Raw genomic sequence first — 24,247 nt, 5'->3', positions numbered from 1 at the left:
GTCACTAGAACAATTATTCTAAAAAAGTGTCATTGCATTTTTAATTATTTACTCATTTACCTTTTGATTGATTAATTGATTAATAATTTGACAGACTGACTGACGACTGATTGATTGATTGATTTATTCATTCATTGAGTGAGTGAGTGAGTGAGTGAGTGAGTGACTGACTGACTGACTGACTGACTGATTCTGTTGTTCTCTGTGCCAGAAATATAACTGTCATCTAATTGTATTTATTTTCTTACTTACTAATTTATTTATTTATTTACTTATTTATTTATCTGCAACTCTGTATGGATGTTGCATCACTAACGCACCCCGTTCTATTTCTTAAACTTTAAATACTTAACAGTGAAAGTATCTGCGCTCTTACTAATTTAGTCATTAAAAACGTACCCTTTCCTGTTTGACGGTATATATTTAAACCGACATTTTCTACATTGTTAGATTTTATTTATTTACAGTACAGTAAACAATATTTAAAGACCACACGAGTTATTTCCCATGCAATACGAAGGTTGATTGCAACTATACATCACATGACTTGTAAGCGTTGTTTTGATTGGTTGATAGCCATATAGTGTAGCGGTCTACCAACATACATGTATATTGTATGTCACGCATCTACAGTAGATGTGATAACAAGTCTGTAGACTTTTTCGTGAAAAGTTTTCGAAATAGAAAAACTGCTAACTTTCTGTTGGAACTGAAATACTGTTTCGAATAATGACTAATAGTTTTTAGTGATTCAAGGGATTTTGAAAACAAATTGGAAGGAATAAAAAGATATTTTTGAGCGGTCAACATAGGCGTTGAAATATGTCGTAAGTAAAAACATTTCAAATTATTTTATACAACCCCGGAGGCAATTAATGTTGTAAACATTTTGAAAGCTGTGATATAACATATGAAAACCAGTGTACAAAATTATATACATATTTTGTAATTGCTACTGTAATTTTATTATTTTAGGCATATTCATATGATGTATTCTGTTATTTTTGTATAGATTCTTAGAATGCTATCAACATTGTAATGTTTTCCTTTTTAAACGAATCCCCTACAGTTATTTTTATTGTAAGCTTCAAAATATATCCGCGTTGTAATAAAGAAGGATTAAGATTTGTTTTATAAACCGACAAAATCTTTTTAGCGAGTTTACAAAGCCCTTGTTAAAATAGAGACATTTCCATTCAATGTTAATGGATTTAAAAAGTCTGACGAGATGTGCGTTCTGTTAACATCATTTAAGCCATACTTTCTTTTATTACTGTAAATGATACCTCGTATAGAGGTTTTCGGGGTCGAAAATCCTTTTTATGATACACAGAGCGTGTAAACGGTCGAAAGGATAGAACATATGCCTTTGTTCAATCATAGAACAAATTGTACAGGCTCAGTCTTCGACCTTACTTTACACGTGCAGCCTTCGACCTTACTTCACATTTAATACGGAAATTTGTCCTCTCATTATGTTTTTTGAAGCATTTATAAAGCCGAAATAAGACAGAGCTGGAAATCTTTATTGTACTCATATATTAGTGTACCGTATTTTTATTTTCACCAGTACCAAATTATAAGCCATAGAATAACACTGATTATAGAATTATGTGAATAATGTAAGTTATGTAATGTGTTTCAACTGTTACGTAATAGCAGTATTCAGATATACAGCAACTACTGTCAATTTCTCGGATCGACAATTAGCTGATAACTTCCCCATATTGCCCAGAAGGAGGAGACGTATGGCAGATGGTGTTAATAGTGCATCCAACTTGCCACCTCTGTATTCCTACTTTTGTATTCTTCTTGGAGAGAGTGTTGCAGGGGTGGGGGGGGGGGGGGGACGAGTTATTTCATATATGCCGATGTTGTTGCGGAAACATGGCTTCATTTTCTATTGATGTCTCTAGCACTTTGATCAAGGATGATGATTGAAAATACAGTTAAATAAACGTCACACAAGTATCGTGTCAGCAATATAAACGAAACAAAAATAGTGAAATGATTGATCAGCCGACAGAGGGTGAGTGTGAAAAATGACAAAATTAACTATGTCGCTGATTAGTGCAGGGTGTAACGAATACGGAGCCTTTTTTTTCGTCACAGATTTCGAACACTAATTGTTGGTTCGAGCCCCGCAAAGAATCGAATTCTTCCGTTAAAGAAATGCTGTCCAGCTGACTTACACGAAAGGTCGATGTTTCAACACAAACATGTGTTTGTCTGTAAATAGAAATGTTTTAAGGGTCATCTCAGACCTTAGTTGAAAGATGGGGTGGAGGATGCGGTGACGTATGTTATGATGGTCTCAGGATCGGGGAAACCTTTTAAAAACGTTTAAGATAGCAGGGAAACAGTTTATTTTATGAGACTTTTGTTCTTTTTAATAAATCAAGAGGATTTAATTGTAGAAATTTTTTGATTAAATAGTGTAAGTATTGGTGCTAGAGATGTGTATTGTTCCAAGACTTAAATAGAGAAAAATGTCCACATGTAGATCTCCCTGATACCTTCGAAAACCTAAAATATTCTTACCAACTTGGCATGTAATACGTGATCTAAGAAACTAATAGTTCCATTTTTTTTTCTCTCTCTGACGTATCGATTTTCAATAACCGGTGATTGATAAAATTGTGGTTTATTTTAATGAGCTGATAAAATGGTTTAAATTGTATCAAATTAATCTAACGTTATATTGAATTGCAAAGTGTGGTAACTTTGGAATTGTTACTAATTGATTTGATAGATTATAATACTATTAAAGAAAGATCCGGCTGGTTACTATATATTCAATTACGATAATAAGTTTTTAAACTCTTGCAAAAAGTAGAATATAGTATACACTTTTTTTAATGGCTTGCCGGTCTGTAGTCAAAACTATTTTGCACGAGATTCAAATATTTAGTTTTACTAATCTACACCAGAAACTTTGACTTATGCCCAGCAAACATATGTTGAAGATAGACTGGTCATAGATATAGCTCAAACTATTACATGACTGCTTATATAAATCGCCGGTCCATAGTTTGTGCTGTTGACCGTTGTATAGTCCAACACTAAATTTTGCTTGGCTAAAGTAAATACCTTGAAGTAAAAAAGAATGAACATTTATTTCTTGTGTTATGCAATGTATGTAACTCTGTTCTCATCGATGGGCGATTTATGTAAGGTTTCATGTAATTATATTGTAAATTTCAAAATTACATGATTGCATCCGTCACGGATGCTACACAAGTGAACAATAAACAACATTACATTTTCATATTTGCCAAACGCTCCTTAGACATAAAAATTAAGTTTTAGTTTCTGTCATTGTTTGTTACATGGTACAGCAGACGAACTTTACAGCATACATTATGCCCGTGAAAGTACATTATACTAATCAAAGTAGGTAAACAGTGAAATATTATAATAAACAATAAACAATATGATTCAGACAAAATATAATTTAAAAAAGTTAGTAACAGTGCATACATCTTGTGAAGAAGAAACAAAACACACATTGTGCTTGATATATGAATAGACAAAGGGGCTTAAAATGCTTAAATTTATATGCTAGAAATAAGTTCACCCTTATCATGCTGAACACGATTGATTCTGCCTTTGCGACAAGTGCAGATCATGATCAGCCTGCACATCCGTGCAGTCTGATCATGATCTGCACTGTTCACTATTCAGTCGGTATCTTTTTGGTAAACACCCCTTTTAACAGTTAATGGTACTGTCCAAATTGAAAGATGGACAAGTTCATTATAGAAATTTAGCTGGATAAGGGTTAAGACCAGTTTGATGGGCTGCCGGACGTACTTGACAACAAGTATTTAAGCTATGAAAGTACATTGTCGGTGAGCTTTCTATGCAATTAGCAGAAATCAGGGATACGATTAGAACAGTAAAAGGGTTTAATAAAACCCTTTTCAAGGGGACAAAGGCCATGGTTGCGGAAAACTTGCAATGCTAGGTCATGCATTCATGACTAGCTGGTCAATCAAATTGCAGTGACCATGAAATAGATGGTTCATTCATCACAATATGAGACTACAATTTGTACAAAGTCAAAAATCGAACCAAGTTAAAACAAAGCTCGAAAACTTGATAGCATTTACCGATCCTGTGTGTCCGAGCATGGCTTCAGGTAATGACGGGCACTTGGGCAGAACAACTGACCTTCCGGGATCCGGCTGGACGGCTTCATAACATGAAAGAATTATACAACTCAAGCGAGGTGTCGACCTCACGGCGGCGAGGCACCATGAATCCGAAGTCGGTGGTCCTTAACCACTCTGCCGTGGAGACACCTTCCCTTCTTATGTAGAAGTTAAAGAGTTCCTGTTCCACTGTAGGGAATAGTCAGAGTTTAAAATGAATTATCATGCATCATTTAATAATTAATAAATAGATAATTTATCAAGTAAAAAAAAGATGAATGCTAATTAAATACTCTGATAGATCACCATTAAAAAGTATGTTAATTAAGCAACTCTTTGATATATAGTCATTAAAATAGTTTCCGTTTTACATGTATGAGCCGTGCCTTGAGAAAACCAACATAGTGGGTTTGCGACCAGCAAGGATCCAGACAAGCCTGCGCATCCGCGCAGTCTGGTCAGGATCCATGCTGTTCGCTAACAGTTTCTTTAATTGCAATAGGCTTTGAAAGCGAACAGCATGGATCCTAACCAGACTGCGCGGATGCGCAGGCTGGTCTGGATCCATGCTGGTCGCAAACCCACTATGTTGGTTTTCTCATGGCACGGCTCAATTATAAAGGCTGACTTAGTATATTCGTAATTTCGTATAATGTAATATAAGTTTGTTTCCATTCAACATTATACTTAAATTAATGTCCATATCATATACTTTACATTAAACACATGTAAGGATAAGTATAGCAGGCGGAAATGCAAGAAGTCAGTAATTAATCATACCAAATATGTATAATTTCGCTTTTCCTCTTGTCAAACTTTGACAGATTTATAACTGGTCATATATCGAATATCTATTAAACTTATTCCATGTAATGAATCATTGTGCTGTAATTCATATATAGCTGATGAGCGAAGCCATAAACCTCTTGACCTGGCTAGATTTAATAAAGGTAATATTTCACTTCAAAGCGATGGTTCTCTTTGTGATGTAGACCAAAGTGTAAGATATGATTTGATATGCTGTATGCAATAGACAGCGAATGCAGGTGACATCAGTTTAGTCGAATTCCCCGACATCCCGTAACTGATCAAGTACGTCATATGCACAATCTGTATCCAGTTATCTCCGATATACTCTTGTCCAGAATTTTGGATTGAAAAACAAGTGATTACCTCCCTTTTATAAAACAGAATTCGTAAAATCTGACAAAGCATTGATTTTGAGATAACAAGAGTTCGAGATAAACGTAGATAGACTCGGCCTTCATTCGTTTCCTAGAGTGAGGCGATTACAGAAAATGAATAAAGACTGAAATTAGAGTTGGCGGTGCATTTTGCAAACGACAGATCAATTTCATAGAAATAAAAGATGAAAATAGTTTTACTTGGAACAGTAGTAAAACTAAGTATGGTATTTAGAATGGGTGGGAAGTGGGGCGGGAATGGGAGGCTAGAGTACGATACAGAAAGTTTGTTTGTTTTTGGCCGTTTTCAACAGTATTTCAGTCATCTTGATCTGTAGAATTCCCTGTTTATAGTAATCATAGATCGTAAACGTATGCCAGAATGTTTCAACAGATCGGAGAGAATGTTTCTGTTTACATATTTAACTAAACTTTCACTCGCACATACTTGTGAAAAAAAGCTGTAACATGATTCTGTTTGTTATTTTAACGCGTATTTCAAAAACCAGAATGTGGACATAAACAACAACATTTCATCATTTTGCACTTTCGTTTGCCAAAGTTTTCAGATAATGTGACCTCCATTGAAGAGATAATCATATCTATGACTATTACTCTCCGCTAGCTGTGCATGTACAGTGTTTGGAAATAATCTGTCCTTTAGTCTGTATAAAGTGGTTAAATGTCTCATACATTGTCAGTCTGGTTATAATAAACCGTTTCGGTGCCGTCTCGTTCCGTATACAGTGGCCAACAAATGTTTCTTCCATTATTTGAAAAGCCAATCATCTTAGACCAGAGTGAATCAGACGCTTTAGAAGCTTTCTAGTCACTCATGGTTCTAGTAAGTCAGCAACCTTTAAATCAAAGATATCTGAGAGTAACCTCCTGTCTCCGAAATATTCACCAGCCAGGGCGGGGTTCCCTTGTACAGCGTGGTCCTCAAGCTTATTTAGTCATTCTCTTCGTAAAAATACTATTTCTTTGCTTACCGAAATTTTCTAGTAGCGAAGCGTTTTCATAAAAAAAGGTTCTATTTGATGTTTGATTCCTTCTGCAAAATCGTCTTCTTCTGAAATATGTTTTCCCTGTTGACTATGTCGCGAAGTGACTTCTTTACTAATGCTATAAATATTTTTGCCAAAATAAGGCGACTCACTCGGGGCGTTGAATTCTTCATGTGAGGAAGCCATCCAGCTGGCTTACGGAAGGTCGGTGGTTCTACCCAGGTGCCCGCTCGTGATGAAATAATGCACGGAGGGGCACCTGGGGTCTTCCTCCACCATCAAAGCTGGAAAGTCGCCATATGACCTAAAATGTGTCGGTGCGACGTAAAACCCAACCAAAAAAAAAAAAAAAAAAAAAAAAAATAAGGCGAAAATTCCACCATTTAAAGGGAAAAGGTCTGTATAATAGCGAAATGTTGCAAAACAAAGAAGCTCTTGATTTCTATTAACGTATGAAATATCAAAATGATACATTTTGTTCATTTATGCGTTTTCTTAACATTTTCATAGGCCAATCTATCACAAGTTTGTATACCATTAATAACATTTATGTCATGAAAATTAATAATTACACAAAATTTGACAGTTTCATTTTTTATTAAGATTGTTTTGCATGGTTACTCATGTTTTCAAAACTATTCATTATTTTTTTATATAATTTATTAGTTTTTACAATAAATGTGCTCGGTACAAAATTACACTATTTCTGATTATGTAATACTAGTATATCGAGCGAAAAGGATCGTTTCTTGTTTAAAGTAAATTAAGTTAGTAATAGTTAGTGACATATGTACATATAAATGTATACATGTAATGTTAGGTCACCCTGTCATGTAATAAGTATCTTTCATTTGGGTCAAAAGATATATCTCAAAGTTTAAAACGTATGCAGAATTCATTGTCACGTTGATACGGGTACGGACTTTAATCACTGAACACAGTTTTGCAGTGCATAAAATGATGTACATGGGTTGAATATGTGATTCGACAGACGTACATTTCTAATTAACAAACGGGCCCGCGTGGCAAGCTCATTTTTAAGACACGGGTTTCACGAACAACATGTTAGGTTCCCCGAAGCGAGGTTAATATTCTTCTTGAATCACGTATTGCTACTGACGATATCTCTAAAAACATTCGTCCTCTATCTTTGGTACATGTTGGGAGGTTGTTATGTTTACTTGTGGAGAATGAGGAGCCCCTTGAACGTCTCTGTGGTACATGATCTCTGTAAACTTGCAGAACTACTACTCGAACACATGGCGTCAGCAACACAAAAGAAGGTTTTCTGTTTGACCAGTCTAGGGACAAGTTTCAGTTGTAACATATCCCTGTGTTCGGTGTATGCACACGTTATACTTAAAGCGTATACATGTGCTTTCTTTGTTTCAGCTAAATATCATTACATATGTTATTACTTCTTGTTAACAGTGGTCACATTGTTAACCATACATGATATATTACGACAAGTACGAAATTAATTTAGAATAAATAATGTCATCACCGTCTGTTTATGTATATAAAATATCTGCCAAAACGTACATTGTAATATAGACAGTAGTTAGAAAGGTCAAATTAAGAATAATTTATGTGATAGTCATGCGGTTGAAGTGAGCATTTCCCATACCCAATCTGGCCGTACTCTCGCAATAAGCGGGGATTCTTATGTGTATTAACATGTGCGCGAGCTTACTATATTTGAACGCGGGTCCAGTTGCAAAGATTCGGATAAATTTGTGCCCGAAAGTGTCATGCTTTTCGCAACTATCCCAACAATATTTTGCACCAAGTGAGCGCTTGCACCCAGCAGCTATTTTTGTAGCGGGCAAGTGTGATAAAAAGTAATGCATGATTCGAATATTTTCCCAGAAGTATATATTAAAACTTCTAACTTTGCATTAATATGATCGCCTGAGCCTTGTGGCGTTTTTCGCTGCAGCTTAACATATCTGTATTTGCTTCTAGTTATGTTGAAATACGGCTATCAACGCATTTTGAATATCTGTACAAGAGACAGACCGCGGGCTGTGTAATCATACGGAAATACTTGATAAAACCAACAGTATTTTAAAAGTTAGATATACATAGATATAAGATTACATCCCTAAGGACCTAATTATCAATATATAATCTAGGTCATCTCTTTATGGTGGAGACGTTGATTCAAACTTTCCCTGACAAGCCCTTTGTCCATCCTTGTCTTATTACCGCGATAAAACCTTTTTGAACTAACAAAATTAAAAGTTACTCAAAATTGTTTAACAATACCATTAAAGAAAACTAATTTTACTGCCCTGGTGACATACACAGGCTCGTATTTCATACGTCTGGCCTCGTTATTACACAGCATTACATGAAAATAAAAGTTCGAACTAACAGAAAGGATCATTAACCGAAACTTGCAGGCCTTGCATAGGCAAAAAGACGGAAATAACGTCGACAGGCTGTGTGTATAGACTGTCAACCACAAGTCTGACAAACCAATATTTTGATATGTACAGGATTTTCATGATGTCTTTTATTAGCAGGATATAGAAGTATTTATGATATCGAATAAATCTGATTGTCTCGGGTATTAGAGTCATTTAACGGAGAGATAAACCCGATAGTAACAATATCTCCTAAGTCTTAATGCAAATATGGATTATTACACCCAGACAACAAAGTATTTGTCAAGTAACAGAGGGGTCCGTCTCTGTCAGCAGTTTAATAGAATCCCGCCAGTATGTAAGAAGACCCAAAGTAGTCTAACAGGCCTGTGATATTTTTTTCACGACTGGTCCTGATTTCAGACTTTTGGTGGCCAGAATTTCCATATAACTGTATTGGAAAGTTAATTTTCAGACTTCTCAGTTCTCTTTTAACTGAATACCAGACTGTGGCTTTTACGATCCATACAGTTCCATATATCAAGTCATCACAAAGGCAGTATGGGGCTATGCACAGCTGGTTACACTTGTACATAGGTAAATAAACTTATGTCGCAACGTGCCAGACTTACAATATAGGGTTTCGGTCAAGTAATGCAACATTATGTCACCTGACATAAATAAACAACCGGCGGACATTATTAACGTGTCTGTATAGATGCAGCAACTATTTATTTGATGCGTAAACTGTTGTTTGTCAGTGTGATATCCAGCGGTGTTATTACGTTGATTTTAGACCTTTAATTAAGATTCGTACTGATAAATTACACAACCGCTGTAAAAGTAACATTCTTTGTCCCTGACAATGATACAGTTTTGTCACTAAACACATTATGGTCGGTTTAATTCTCATTTGTTAATATTTTTGACTGGCCTAAGACACCTTTCTTTTGTGAAACATTTGTGTCCCATTTTCCCGAAGCCATAGCCTGAAGGCTTAAAAATGTTGATAAAACTGGCACATAAACCATAATATTAATCAACAAAAGAAGGGATCAAAGAACAAAATAATATATTTAATGTTAGACTATAAATTCCAAAATAGGACAAAGACAGCTTAGAAAAGTACGTGTTGTTCGGTAAAATAGTAATATTAAAGGGAGGTAATATTGTATGCTAAATCTTGTAAAACTACACAATACTGTGGAAAACTACTCGAATAAGCCATAAAATTCTACACAAAGTAGTTCTACAAAGAAAAAAAAACATAATAGTATGTTCAAAGCTACAGTCTTATATCAAATGCGCTGTGAGGTTTTAATGCATCAGCATAAAATCCAATGCGACCCTTATTTATGCTTTGTTTTACCGTTACAGATGAGTATAATGGCATTATTGGGATAAGGCTTGTAATTACTTACTCTTCGAGTGCTTGTAAATATTTGTATGATACCAGTCAGACCCAGGACACAATATTTTACTTAATTTCAGCTATAAATAATACAGATATAGATCTCATATTCAATAAAGTGATAAACACATCAATTTACAAGTCTTTATTGATTTGTGGTTCGTAAGTTCAATATTTTTTTCATCTGCGTCCAGCTCCTAATAGATGTCTTATGTCGTAGTTATTAAAACGAATATTCATCCAAAGCTTCTGATCAAACGTACAGAGCGATGTCTTTAGGTGCGACAACATATTTTTAGGTCTCTTGTCTTCGATCTCTCATTCCCGTCGACATTAAAAATCACCGCACGTACTGTGTGCAAAAACCTAGTAACTTCAAGTTGATTTTCCGCTTTAATATAAATAAAGCTGCAAACATCTTACGGTCCTCCCCAAGTCAAAATTTAGCTGGATAATATCACATGAAAACCTGGGTTGACCAGACGGACATTCGAGTACCAGAATACTTCCGGTTACAGCTTGCTATTCGCACGTACGCCGTAATACAACCTCCCCAAGTCAAAATTTAGCTGGATAATATCACATGAAAACCTGGGTTGACCAGACGGACATTCGAGTACCAGAATACTTCCGGTTACAGCTTGCTATTCGCACGTACGCCGTAATACAACCTCCCCAAGTCAAAATTTAGCTGGATAATATCACATGAAAACCTGGGTTGACCAGACGGACATTCGAGTACAAGAATACTTCCGGTTACAGCTTGCTATTCGCACGTACGCCGTAATACAACCTCCCCAAGTCAAAATTTAGCTGGATAATACCGCATGAAAACCTGGGTTGACCAGACGGACATTCGAGTACCAGAATACTTCCGGTTACAGCTTGCTATTCGCACGTACGCCGTAATACAACCTCTCCAAGTCAAAATTTAGCTGGATAATATCACATGAAAACCTGGGTTGACCAGACGGACATTCGAGTACCAGAATACTTCCGGTTACAGCTTGCTATTCGCACGTACGCCGTAATACAACCTCCCCAAGTCAAAATTAGCTGGATAATATCACATGAAAACCTGGGTTTACCAGACGGACATTCGAGTACCAGAATACTTCCGGTTACAGCTTGCTATTCGCACGTACGCCGTAATACAACCTCCCAAGTCAAAATTTAGCTGGATAATATCACATGAAAACCGGGTTGACCAGACGGACATTCGAGTCCAGAATACTTCCGGTTACAGCTTGCTATTCGCACGTACGCCGTAATACACACCCTCCCAAGTCAAAATTTAGCTGGATAATATCACATGAAAACCTGGGTTGACCAGACGGACATTCGAGTGCCAGAATACTTCCGGTTTGCTGCTTTCTATTCGCACGTACGCCGTAATACACCCTTATCTGTACATTCGTTTGCGTTGCTTGGAATAGCGCACTTGCGAACATTTGGACGTCCTCAACTCTGTTTTTTTTCGTCTTCAGAAACATTTTAGAAGAGTTCATAGCATTGTTAATAAGCATATTTCGGGTAGACGGTTGTTTGTCATGCATTATCTATACTGTTTGCGTTACTAAGCCACATACTTATCCGCTTTGATGAGTTTTGGTGATTACAAAGAGCTGTAACCTTTTATCTCAAGTGTTTACTCAATGTACGTCTCCATACAACTTTGAAGAGGTGAGATGTAATAATAGAACACTGTACCTAAAACTAGGACTCATTCTATGCACGATACTCGTCTGAAAATGAGAGCTGAGGCTGTCGTTCAGGAAGCCGAGCTCGCGAGTTCGATTCCTAAATCCATCTGTGTATGTTTGCGTTGCACATGTCTTAGCTTAGAGCATTTTGTATCCTTCTTTGCTGCGTCTTCCGTTTCTGGTACAAATTGTTGACTATAAAAACCCTTAGATGCACACTCAACTGAAAAATAAAGGCGGTGAATTGCACATCCTTTCACGCCAGAGGCTTGCAGTTCGAATCCCCAACCTTGTAGGATGACTTGATACGCTATGACAGTCTTATAACGCTTTTCCAATTAATATTTACAAAGAAGTTAATGAAAACGCCAGACACTTTCTTTCTCAGTGCCATATTTTCTATTCTTTTCATTATAAGTCGGGCTTTGTTTTGTGTGAATAATTTATTTGTTTGCATGCGGATGATACAATTTAGCATTTTAATCACGACCTGAGGTGCATCTTGTTAAATACCATCCATGTTTTTATCATTTTATAAGCAACACTTTCTCAAAACAAATTAAAACTTAGTTTAACCTTTAGTATATATTCGGTGCATAAAGTCGTATAATTCAATGTCATTTCTTTTGTTGTGAGTAGGCTTTACGTATATTTTATTTCGCCGGACAAGCTGAACCAATTTATGCCAAAATTATATTGTTGTTTTTACAACCTTTCTATCACTGTCTTTGTACGATCATAATGAAATGACTTTTATTGCAACTATTTATGTCTTCCTTTTGCTCAAATGAATCCGCCGGTTGTTCTTTATTATTGCCGGGTTAGCTGTTCTTCAAAATGTTCCGTTTTAAATTTTAATACGGATGTGTAGAGTTAGCAAAAAGCAATGAAACCCGCTCTCATGGCCGAGTTATTTAGATCGCTGACTTCAAATCACTTGCCCTTCACCGATGTAGGTTTGAGCGTCGCTTTGGACATAGAATTCTTCATGTGAGCAAGCCATCCAGCTGTCTTACGGAAGATCGGTGGTTCTACCCAGGCGCCAGCTCGTTATATAGTAATGCTAGAGGTGTGTGTGTGTGTGTGGGGGGGGGGGGGGGGTCTGTGGTCTTCCTCCACCATTAAAAGCTGGAAAGCCTCCATATGATCTATAATTGTGCCCCAACAAAGAAAAAAAAAGAAATTCGCTGAAGCACATTTAAAAAAAGCCTGACGAATGTCGATTGTATTCATCATATCAAAGGTATCTGAAAGTTTACTGATTTACTGTAGCAGCTTAAACTGTGATTTGCATTTAACTACTTGTCCCACGGGTTCGAACTTTGCTCGGATCGGCAGATAAGGTCATACAGCTGGGCTGCAGAAAATCGGTTGTTCAACCAGGTGCGCGTCCGTCCCTTATATAGCACGCGGAAAGCATCATAATATTATAATCTAAATTGTATCCGTGTGTCCAAAAACAACCCGACAAATCAATTTTACGGTTTTCTATGTACACAATGCATATCGTTTTTTTTTTTTTTTTTTGCAAAAATACAAAATGCCAATAAATTTATATTAAATGGCTTATACATTTTGTTACTGCTTCTTGTTACCAAAAACAATGTGAAGGACTTTAAACGTGTTATACCCATTTATAATAATCTGAACTCTTTTGAAAAGTTCATGGCCATGTAGAAATTATATTCCGTACATCAAGCAGTAACTGTAATATATCAAACTGTTAAAATGGCTTTCGCTTGACATGCTCCATGACCTTTTTAAAGTATTTCATTTTTTCCATGACCGTGAAAATTAAAACCTGACAGGTGTATATGACGCTGGTTCAAATTAAAGTTTCATCGCTTCTGCTCATGACTGAAAATGGACGCCATTTTCCAGTCAGCATTTTCTATTAAGACAATAAATGGTTATGTGAAATATTTATTTTGGATGCATTTTAGACATTTTCCCTTTATCCATCAAGCAAATCTAGGGATTTCAGTGATCTTGCGGTTTTTGACAAAAAGCAATATTTTGTCATAATAGGGACCGAACAACATATTTTAAGGGGTACAGTTCAATGAGTGCAGTTTATTTCTTGAGTGTTTTTCCTGCACATGGCAGCAATTCGAGCATGCATATCCAGTTGACTTTGGACAAAGGCATAGTTTGATGACAATCGCAAACGCCATCAATCAGAAAATCCTTTGATATGATGGCGTGTAATTTTACACCGAGAGGTGACTTTCAAATAATATGTTCCCGCGTTCCTTTACAATAAAAACAACGGACAATGGCCACAGACATTGCATCAGCCCCGTAGTTTCCCTTGCGTTTTTTTACTGTTGCAGTTTATATAAGCTGGACGTTTGGATCTTTTAAGCCACTACAGTTGTCTTAACCACAAGATGTTTAAACCCAAGACCCGCGGGTTACTAGTACACGACTGACGTAACCGACATTTTTGAACATACTGACCTACAGTATAGTGATCTATTATTATTGCCAATGACATTTCCTTCAACCGTATTTCATTAACATCTCCGTACCCATCTTTACCTCTTCTACACGAACAAGTTAAATAGCGGCCTCAACTCTGTGCCAACATGTTCCTCCCTTTTCACTTTAGAGCTCGAACTAACAACCAAGAGTATAGGCTATTACACAGAAGACACACACTGACCCAAGTCTTCATTTTCTATATAAGTACAATACATAATAACCAGGTGTTTTTTTTTCAAAACTTCGCACACTTCAACAGAGGTCGAATCAACGGGTATTTACTATGGAATTGTTGTGCGTAAAAAACGGTAAAAGTACATAAATGAAATATATAGGTTATAGTATACATTTCAATTTAATAAATGTAACGAACTACTAATCATAATATTTTAATCCTGATTATATCCGTGTTGATAAATATAATAATACTGGAAGGTCAAATCGGATCACCACACGACATGCAGTCTGTATAAAGTAAAACATTTAAAAATGTGTTAAATATGAAATAAGTCTAAGGGACGCTACTCGATTAATCCTAGTTCATCATTAAGCGATCGCCCGATTGATTGATTGATTGATTTTTCATATAAAACAGTTCGCGGCTGGATTGACTTTAGATAAACTTTATATAGTAATGAACCTCTGATATTGAAGTTCGTATATATTAAACGCACTTAGTGGCTTTATAATTTTTTGCCAGTTTGTGGGTTTATGCTAACATATACTTGCTATTCAGACGCTTTAAAAAGACTTTTATTAGCACATTATTCGTTGCCTGAGAGACATTACTCAGCTGTCACGGAGAATTCGCAAGTAAATGACAAACAGATATTCCACAAATAGTGATTGAAGTCACGTTTTAATGAACGATACACACCTTGAAAGATAAACAGTAGCCGTTTTTGAAAGTTGACTTGAGTTTCTGCCTTTTCTTCTTAGTTATATAGTGTCATTAGTATTTTGACTTTGGTCTAAGCACTAACAGTATTATTGGTAGCTGATCAAAACTGATTTGGAAGTGATCTAAGGCAACTAAACAATCAGTCCATTTTCGTTGACATCATTTATATGTTTCTCTTAAGGTGTCCAGCCTATTACGTTTTTGGTTGTTGTTGTTTTTTTTCGTTCATCTTTGGACTGTTTATATTTTCAAGTATGGAACCCATCGCACACTTCACATCTTCTGGCTTATTTGAAAAATGACTTAGCCATGTCTAAGTTAGTCCAGTATTGTCAGATACATTGTATATGTTAAATGTATCGCTTACAATGGTTATGTTGTTTATTTCAGTGTTGGGGCTATTGTTGGCGGATGGACGTCGTGGAACAAGCTTCGCGGTAACGACGACGACGATTGGGTAGATCGTCTGAACCACATTTATACTGTCGTTATTCTGATCATCTTTGGGCTGTTTGTCGGCAGCGGTCAATATGCCGGTGATCCTATACAGTGCTGGTGCCCAGCTCATTTCACAGGTCAGGGGATACTAAATAATTTATCAGAAAAAAATATTTGATTTACATAGGTTCTAAGTCTATAAGTTCATCTTTATTTTGGCTCAGTCAGTGTGCATGTATCTATAGCGGCTGTATCACGTGCACTTTATAGGTTGTTGAACACAACTGTTCAGGCGACCGTTGGCAGCGGTCAGTATCCTGGTGGTGGTATATACTGTAGACGTTGATCAGGAACAAGTTTCTAATACCGTGCCATGATCCGTTGTAAACTTAGGATCCTGTAGGCTAATTTATAGCATAAAATGCGCAATAAAATGACACATTTTCTTATTAAATGTGTATCTAATAATTAAATACCTGTACTTGTCGTCTGCTGCATGGTCTTATGTATATTTAATAATTTAATAATCTGTTTCAGGGTCTTACGTGGCGTATACGAAGTCCTACTGCTGGATTAAAAATACGTACTACCTACCAATGCACGACACAATCACACCCGACAACGAAAGCCACCACGAGCAAGAACTCACCTATTACCAGTGGATACCGCTTATCCTGCTGTTTATGGCGTTCCTGTTCAAATTCCCAAGTTTTGTATGGCGGATGTTGGCGGGAATGTCCGGCATCAATCTGAACAAAATCGTCGAGATGACTGCTTCAACTCAAGTCGGGGACCATAAAAAGAGGGACCAGACAGTTGAACACATTGCCATGTATCTAGACCGCTGGTTGGAGTCAAACCGACAGTACCATTGGAATGTGTTAGTGCGCATGCGTCACCGAGCGTCCAAGTATTTGTTCTTGTGTAATAAGAGAGAAGGCACGTTTTTAACGGGACTTTATCTTTTCGTCAAGCTCTTGTACGTTGTCAACGTTATATGTCACTTCTTCATTTTGAATTCTTTCCTTGGAGGGTTCTTTGAGATGTGGGGTATTGAAGCTATAAACAGTCTGGCACAAGAAGCCGTTACTAAGGAGTCAAGACGGTTTCCAAGGGTAACACTGTGTGACTTCAAGATTCGTCAACTGCAAAATATTCAGGTACGTAAATTATGCTCGTGTAGCTTTCATGCCATAGAGGGTTTGAACAGATCTAAGGTGTGGATTTTTTTTGTGTTTTGCCAAACCTGTGACAGAGTATTTCACAATTTATACGTACCTGTGATAGAGTCTTTCACAATTTATACGTATTTTAAAGTTTTTACAAATGGCATACCACCCTTTGTAGTCGGATCAAAGAGCTGGTGTTGCATTGTTTTACAATTTTGCCGACTTTTAATCATTCTTTTCTCAACCTTTAACGCCGTAATATAAACACCATAAGAATTCAGATTGGCTTGACTGAATAATTTGGTTCAACAAAACAGTAAAGCAGTTTTCAAAATGACTAAAACATAGTTTGTCATGTGTACTCTTAAAGTTGAATTCAGTCTTCTTGAGATTAGGTTTAGTCACCTCATACTTGACTATTTTTTTCTTGAGACATTGCCAAAGGTAAGTTACAAAATATGTCTTTTTCTCTGTTACAGGATTACACAGTTCAGTGTGTGCTGCCTATCAACTTGTTCAACGAGAAGATTTTCATATTCCTTTGGTTCTGGTTTGTCCTCGTTGCCATAGTAACATGTGCCAGCTTCCTTATATGGATCTGGAGAACAATCTTCCGCAGAAATCGTGTCACTATCATCAAGAAATATCTTAAAATCAGTGACAATCTTCAACATCCGGGAGATAAGAAATTGTGCAAGAAATTTGCAGACCAGCATTTACGAGATGACGGTATTTTCTTGTTGAGAATTGTAGAAAAGAACTCAAACGACATTCTCATGGCGGACCTAGTGACCAAAATGTGGGAGATTTATCAGAACAAGCCAATGATCAAAAAGGAGAAGGAAGGGGAGATGAATGGCGAAACATACGCATGAGCATAAAGATCTTCTGTGGCCACGTCCACATTTTTATACTACACATAGTCGCAAGGATATCTTATGGTTGCATAAAATGCAGTCATTGAATTCATCTTCCTACGGTTGTGTTTCATGGTTTTAGCTTGAACGGAGCTTTAAATACTACTCATTTAACCCATAATTCGTTTACGAGCATCCTGATTGGTTAAGAATATGGGACGCTCAGTTTCCATTGGTATAAAAGTTTAAGAGCTCCATTCTGATTGGCTTATTGTATAATTTGCATAGTCGCGTTAACATAAGCTTCAATTCTCATTGGTTTAGAGTTTGAACGCACTTTGGTTTAGAGAGGTCAGTCATTTGCTTGAAAGAAGGACATTTACACTAGTCCTCAAGTCATTATTTTGTTCATTGTTAATCATATTGAAAGCATTTAGTCCACTTCATCATTTTGATTTGTAAATTTAGTATTTTTTGTGGTTAGAGTACTGTTGTGTTAAATAAGTACAGTTTCTTACTTCTAATGGTATTTGGGAAAAATTGTAGAAAAAATAAGTCTCACTTTGATTCCCATACTACAAGAAAATATGAAACTCATCACTGAAAAAAATAATGTCATGCTGTAAATTTCAGTTCAGGGTTGTAAGACCATTTTTCCTAACTGCATTTACCTTGGTATTCTGGGTCCTGTTGTCTGAAGTTTAAACAGGTGATTTAGCTAAGAGTTGATCGACTTTTAGGGTTATATTTCGACATTTTCGAAGACTGAAGGATTTTGAACGCTAAAATGTCATTACAGTTAAATCAAAATTTCCCACCAAGAATCAGAAGTGAAACAGCAGTTTAACAGCTGGTTAAAGTTTGGAACAACTGGGCTCTGTTCAACTATCAGACCAAACCTTTAAATTTGAATTATGTTTTCGAATGCCTTCTCTTATTTTTGTTTCAAAATGATCAAAGAAATACATTCCGTTTTATATATAAGGAACATATCTTTCCATATCAAGAATATAATCTTTGCCAAAGAAATTTGCAGTATTTAGTGGACCAATAATCAATGTAATAACAAAATAAATAAGTCAAAGCAGAGATCTGTCAATAGTATGTCTTTCAAATGTAAATAAAATCTGGTTAAGAATTCAGATATATTACTTGCATTTGTGATAAGCATTTTTTTCCAAAGGGCCAGTATTAATTGTTAATTTTCCAGATTATTTTCCCAATTAATCTGTCGGTTTTTCCCCAATTAATCTGTCAAGTTTTATTTTGCCTCTTAAAATTTACCATATTTATCTGAGTATTCTGCGTACCTGCATAAAAGGCGCACTTTCTACTTAGTAAAATAGTTCAGTAGCACTGCCTTGTAGTTTCTGTAAATATAAGATGGAATCTTTTGAAAGCATTGTTCAGTCAAATCTACAATGTGTTCTAAATACTGTGAGGCATTATATAAGCATTTATTTGATGATAATGTTTTTTAAGAGGACAGAGTAAGTATGTAAAAGAACAGGCACTAAAAACATGTGTTTGTCAGTTGAACTACTTTTTTCATGTCTGAGAAAAGCCTTCAGATATTGAAAGCGGCTCTTCAGCATACGTTGCTAAAAAAAAAAACAACTTCCAAACATAGATATTTTTGTTGAAAGTTTAAGGTCAAATATTTTAAAATGTTGAGTTTTCTCATCTAAGTCATTTTGTCACATTGGGCATTCATAAAGGCTTGTGTTTACATATCTGTTTATAGCTAGATAATAAATTATCTAAATTTCACTTTCATCATGCATTTAAAATAATTTATTTGCATATGCTTGCCAAATTTATAAGAATTTACAGATCATGTATGCTGGTGCTCATCATGACATTGTGTAAATGGTCTTGTAAAAAGAATGTTTGAATATTTACTCTGCTCTTTCAGTCCAATATCTGACACAGAGTTACTTCCCCTGTCAGTACAGTCATTCCTGGGTAGAGGGTGCTTTCAGGCCAAATATCTTAATACAATAAATTTGTACATGGTCACCAACTTAGGGGTTATTTGGAGATAATTCACTTTGGTTATGGAAAAAAAAAACTGTTTACAGATTTTGTTGCTTTCTGCACGTGAAAATAATATACTAGTATAGGCCATAAACATGGTACTGTTATTATTACTTAAGTATCAAGTAATGTGGTTGTTTGGATAAATAACTATTTAGGCCAGTTGTTTATATATCTGATCTTGATATTTAATTGAAATAATTTTGTGTCTAGAATATATACTATGTACAAGTATGTATGTTCTTATTTCAGCCTAGTTCAGTCAAGTACTGAACACAAAATGCATGTGACATCAGCCAACTGTGTGAAAGAACTCATTAATACTTTAAATGTGCCACGCCATGAGAAAACCAACATAGTGGCTTTGCGACCAGCATGGATCCAGACCAGCCTGCTCATCCGCGCAGTCTGGTCAGGATCCATGCTGTTCGCTTTCAAAGCCTATTGCAATTAGAGAAACCGTTAGCGAACAGTATGGATCCTGATCTGCACAGTCTGGTCTGGATCCATGCTGTTCGCAAAGCCACTATGTGGGTTTTCTCATGGCGCAGCTCAAATATATAAACTGATCAAACTACAAATTATTTTGTAAAGGAATGTCATTTTTTTCATATATTCTGTTTCGAAATTCATTGTAAATGATAAGTAATTGATGTACAGGGTGTGTTCAAAATTATTGTATGGTGCTCTTTTATGGATAAAACATTGCCATAGTTATCCAAACAAAAGATACAGAACTTTCCATATTGTCCATCATTCCATTTCACATAGTGCCATGAACATTTCATTTTACGGTTGCTTTTTACAGGGGCATGCATCCACCTTTCTGTCATTTTTTTTTTCTTTTCCTTCATTTTCAATGATTTAAGGGTACTTTATTTTTTGTAACTGCATGTGATTGAAAATAAAGAAACTAAAAACAAAGGGATTTGATGAGTTCCAAATTTTAGATACTCTGCATTCTGTAACTTAGTCTGTACAATATGTAGAAAATTATCTACTCTGTTAGTTACGCAGTAAACTTAGATGTAAAAAAAATAAATAGACTTAGAAACTAGCTGTTTTTTATAGCAATTTTTTGTAATTCTCATAAAATTTAATCACAAATAATACTGATTTATGATTTTTGACATATTACAGATGTTGCTGTGATATGCAGCTGCTTAAAATAAGCAATAAAAGTTTCTATCAATGCTGATTTTTGAAACTGTTTCTCATTTTAAAAGAGATTTTCACAATGTCAGTATTTTACACATTTTATACAAATTGCTGTAACACTCGAGATGATTGTTTATGTCTCTTGGGCATTCCTTTGATTTTATCCTCTGGGAAGTCATAAGACATTCATATGATTGTTTCCAGTAGGAAGTCATTTGATTGTCTCCCTTGGATATTCATTTGATTTTATCCCATAGGAAGTCATTTGATTGTCTCCCTTGGACACTCATTTGATTTTATCCCATAGGAAGTCATTTGATTGTCTCCCTTGGACACTCATTTGATTTTATCCCATAGGAAGTCATTTGATTGTCTCCCTTGGACATTAATTTGATTTTATCCCATAGGAAGTCATTTGATTGTTTCCCATAGGAAGTCATTTGATTGTCTCCCTTGGACATTCATTTGATTGTCTCCCATGGGCCATCATTTTTTAATTGAGGTGATGTAGTTTCTCTTTTGTTTTAGTCATTTTATTGTTCATTTTATTGTTCATTTACCTTTTTGTTACAGAGCCCTTTCTCATATCCTAGTCACGTGCCTGTGCGTGCAAATTCATTTTCTCACGTGCGCTAAAAGGGCACTGAGATTCAAAGGCTCGGTTTTACTTTTTTGGCATTTTATGTTTCCGCTTTATGTAAGTAGAAGTAAATTTTTAATTTTCTTTTGCATTTTATTATCGAAAGTAATTTTATTGGAAATTATGAAAAATTTTCCGCATAGATATACTGCCAGATACGATGTAATATGTTATTACTTCATACATGTATATACAGAGCGTATTTTGGGACACTTGCTTCTGCTTTGTTTCATACGGCATTATGAACAAATTTGTCTTAAATCATTTTATTCGTATGTACCCATCGTGTAAATACTATCATGTCATTATATATCTTTGTTGTGTCTTTTTACCGTCATTGTTGAGCTGTTGAGCAGTCAGATTTACGAAGGTTTTGGGTATATAAACACTTAAATACTTCCGTACAGCACTTAAACTTCGCAGGGGATTAATTGTTCACTCTTGTAGACTTGAACGATATGCAACTCTATATTGGAATTGCGTAAACAGAGACACTGCCGAAAATGAAAAGCAAGACATAGTGTTTTCGTGCTATTAATTGTCTACTACCGTAATTTAAATGTATAAATATCTGAGCTCAAACATGCATATCATAATTCTCATGGTCAGTTTTAACAAATGATTGGTCTATAAAAGCGGAAGTTCAAAATCAGAGCAGTTTTATGGGATTTTTAGGTTTAAGTGCAAAAAATAAAAGTCTTGTGGAAGAAAGATGCTGTACGGTTCATGTAAGTCTGTATGTGAACGTATAATAGACTATATCGCCAGATGTATTCGGAATATTGAATATTGATGTGTAAAGCTATTACTTGAAAACAAAATATTGTTTCGTTTTCTTTTTCTAAATTGAAGGCTAGAAAGTAGTTTGAATTCACGTCACATAAACTGCGATTTATCGACACCGTTTCAGCTGTATTAATTAAATCTTTTCTATTACACGTTTTTTAGAAAGTCCGCGAATTTATCGGCATTACAAGGTGTTCGTTAAATTCACGTTGATCTCATTTTTCTATATTTGGACCAATTGTTTTAGCTAGGATGCAACACTCGACAAGTCTTGCCTTATTTGGTAGATTAGTTTAGGATTTTTTTTTTGTTTTAGATAGAGAATATTTTAGAATATCATCAACTTTCACTTCCGCTTCCGCTGTAGATGGATGGAATCCTCATTAGAGTATTACTACAAACATGTCGGTACCTTTTTAATAGCATATTGTAGTGTCTTTTGAATTTACCCTTACGAAATATCTTAAAATTTGATTCCATTAATGATACCTTAAATTATATTGAAACCTTTTGAAATAGTTCAATTTTTTACTATGGTGTACTTATTATTTTTCCTAAAACATTAAATGATTTTTCTGCTTTATGATACAAAAATGTGTTATCACTACAATTTTTAGGTATTAATAGTTACATTTACAGGTATGCGTACGTGTTTAATTGCAGAAAGTTTAAAATGTTTTTCAAAACTCTGAAATTAGTACATTTTTGTTTATATATTGTATTGTTCTATGCAAAATTTGTTAACAAATAAAAAGAGATATAATTTTTATCAATGTTTTGTTTTCCTTGTCTTTGAACCCTGTGTTTGGCAAACACTATATAGCACTATGACACCCTTGTCTGGAATATTCAGTCCCTTCTGTACAGTGATGCTTATCTTTGCCATGTGCATTTCCTTCAGCGCAATGACGTCAGTGCCGTCTGCCATATGAAATCTCTTCTTCTGCACAACAACACCCATGTCCCGGTTGTATGCGAATACGCTGACATTCGCCATGTGCAGCATGTATAGTGCACAATGACGCTCGTGCCCCATTCAATTACACCATATATGATATTTTCAATCTCTGCAGTGCACAGTTAACCCTATGTCTGCCATATTCGTCATGGGCAGTGTAGTGAGTCTAGCGACGCTCAATGACGTTCAAGTTCCATTCAATTACACCTCTGTCTCTGCAGTGCACAGTTACTCCCGTGTCTGTCATATGCATTATCTTAATCTTAATGACCTCCCTTTCTGTCATATGCAATCCTTTCAATACAATAACCCCATTATATATCATATGCATTTGCATCAGCACTATGTCGCCCATTTCTGTCACATGTAACGGCACCCTTCATTGACACGTTTAATATCTGAAGTGCAGTATGACACCCATGTCTGTCATATACAATTGTACAGAAAAGCCACTTCTGCGTCTGCCATTATGCAGTCCCTACAGCACAATGACGCACATGTCTGCCGTTATGCAGTCCCTTCGGCACAATGACGCATATGTCTGCCGTTATGCAGTCCCTTCGGCACAATGACGCACATGTCTGCCGTTATGCAGTCCCTTCGGCACAATGACGCACATGTCTGCCGTTATGCAGTCCCTTCGGCACAATGACGCACATGTCTGCCGTTATGCAATTCCTTCGGCACAATGACGCACATGTCTGCCGTTATGCAGTCCCTTCGGCATACTGACGCACATGTCTGCCGTTATGCAGTCCCTTCGGCACAATGACGCACATGTCTGCCGTTACGCAATTCCTTCAGCACAATGACGCACATGTCTGCCGTTATGCAGTCCCTTCAGCACAATGACGCACATGTCTGCCATTATGCGGTCCCTTCAGCACAATGACGCATAAATATGGCATACGTCATGAAACATGTATTTGCCAACTGCTGTTTTATGCAGTCCACAATGACGTGCAATCTTTCAGCGCTAAGCCTCCGTGTC

At 36.0% G+C, this 24,247-nt stretch overlaps 1 protein-coding gene across 1 annotated transcript; it reads left to right on the top strand.

Annotated features, from left to right (window-relative positions):
* Window positions 1-457: 457 nt before the first annotated feature.
* LOC123538688 (innexin unc-9-like) lies at window positions 458-22,445 on the top strand. Its single transcript, XM_045322981.2, has 4 exons — window positions 458-827; window positions 15,604-15,788; window positions 16,189-16,811; window positions 17,300-22,445. Exons 1-4 carry the CDS (start codon window positions 823-825, stop codon window positions 17,693-17,695), a joined length of 1,209 nt encoding a protein of 402 aa, XP_045178916.1. The 5' UTR covers window positions 458-822; the 3' UTR covers window positions 17,696-22,445.
* Window positions 22,446-24,247: the final 1,802 nt, after the last annotated feature.

This window comes from Mercenaria mercenaria, chromosome 18, assembly GCF_021730395.1.
Source record: "Mercenaria mercenaria strain notata chromosome 18, MADL_Memer_1, whole genome shotgun sequence".
NCBI classification, from domain to species: domain Eukaryota; kingdom Metazoa; phylum Mollusca; class Bivalvia; order Venerida; family Veneridae; genus Mercenaria; species Mercenaria mercenaria.
This window is presented reverse-complemented; position numbering and strand designations above follow the sequence as displayed.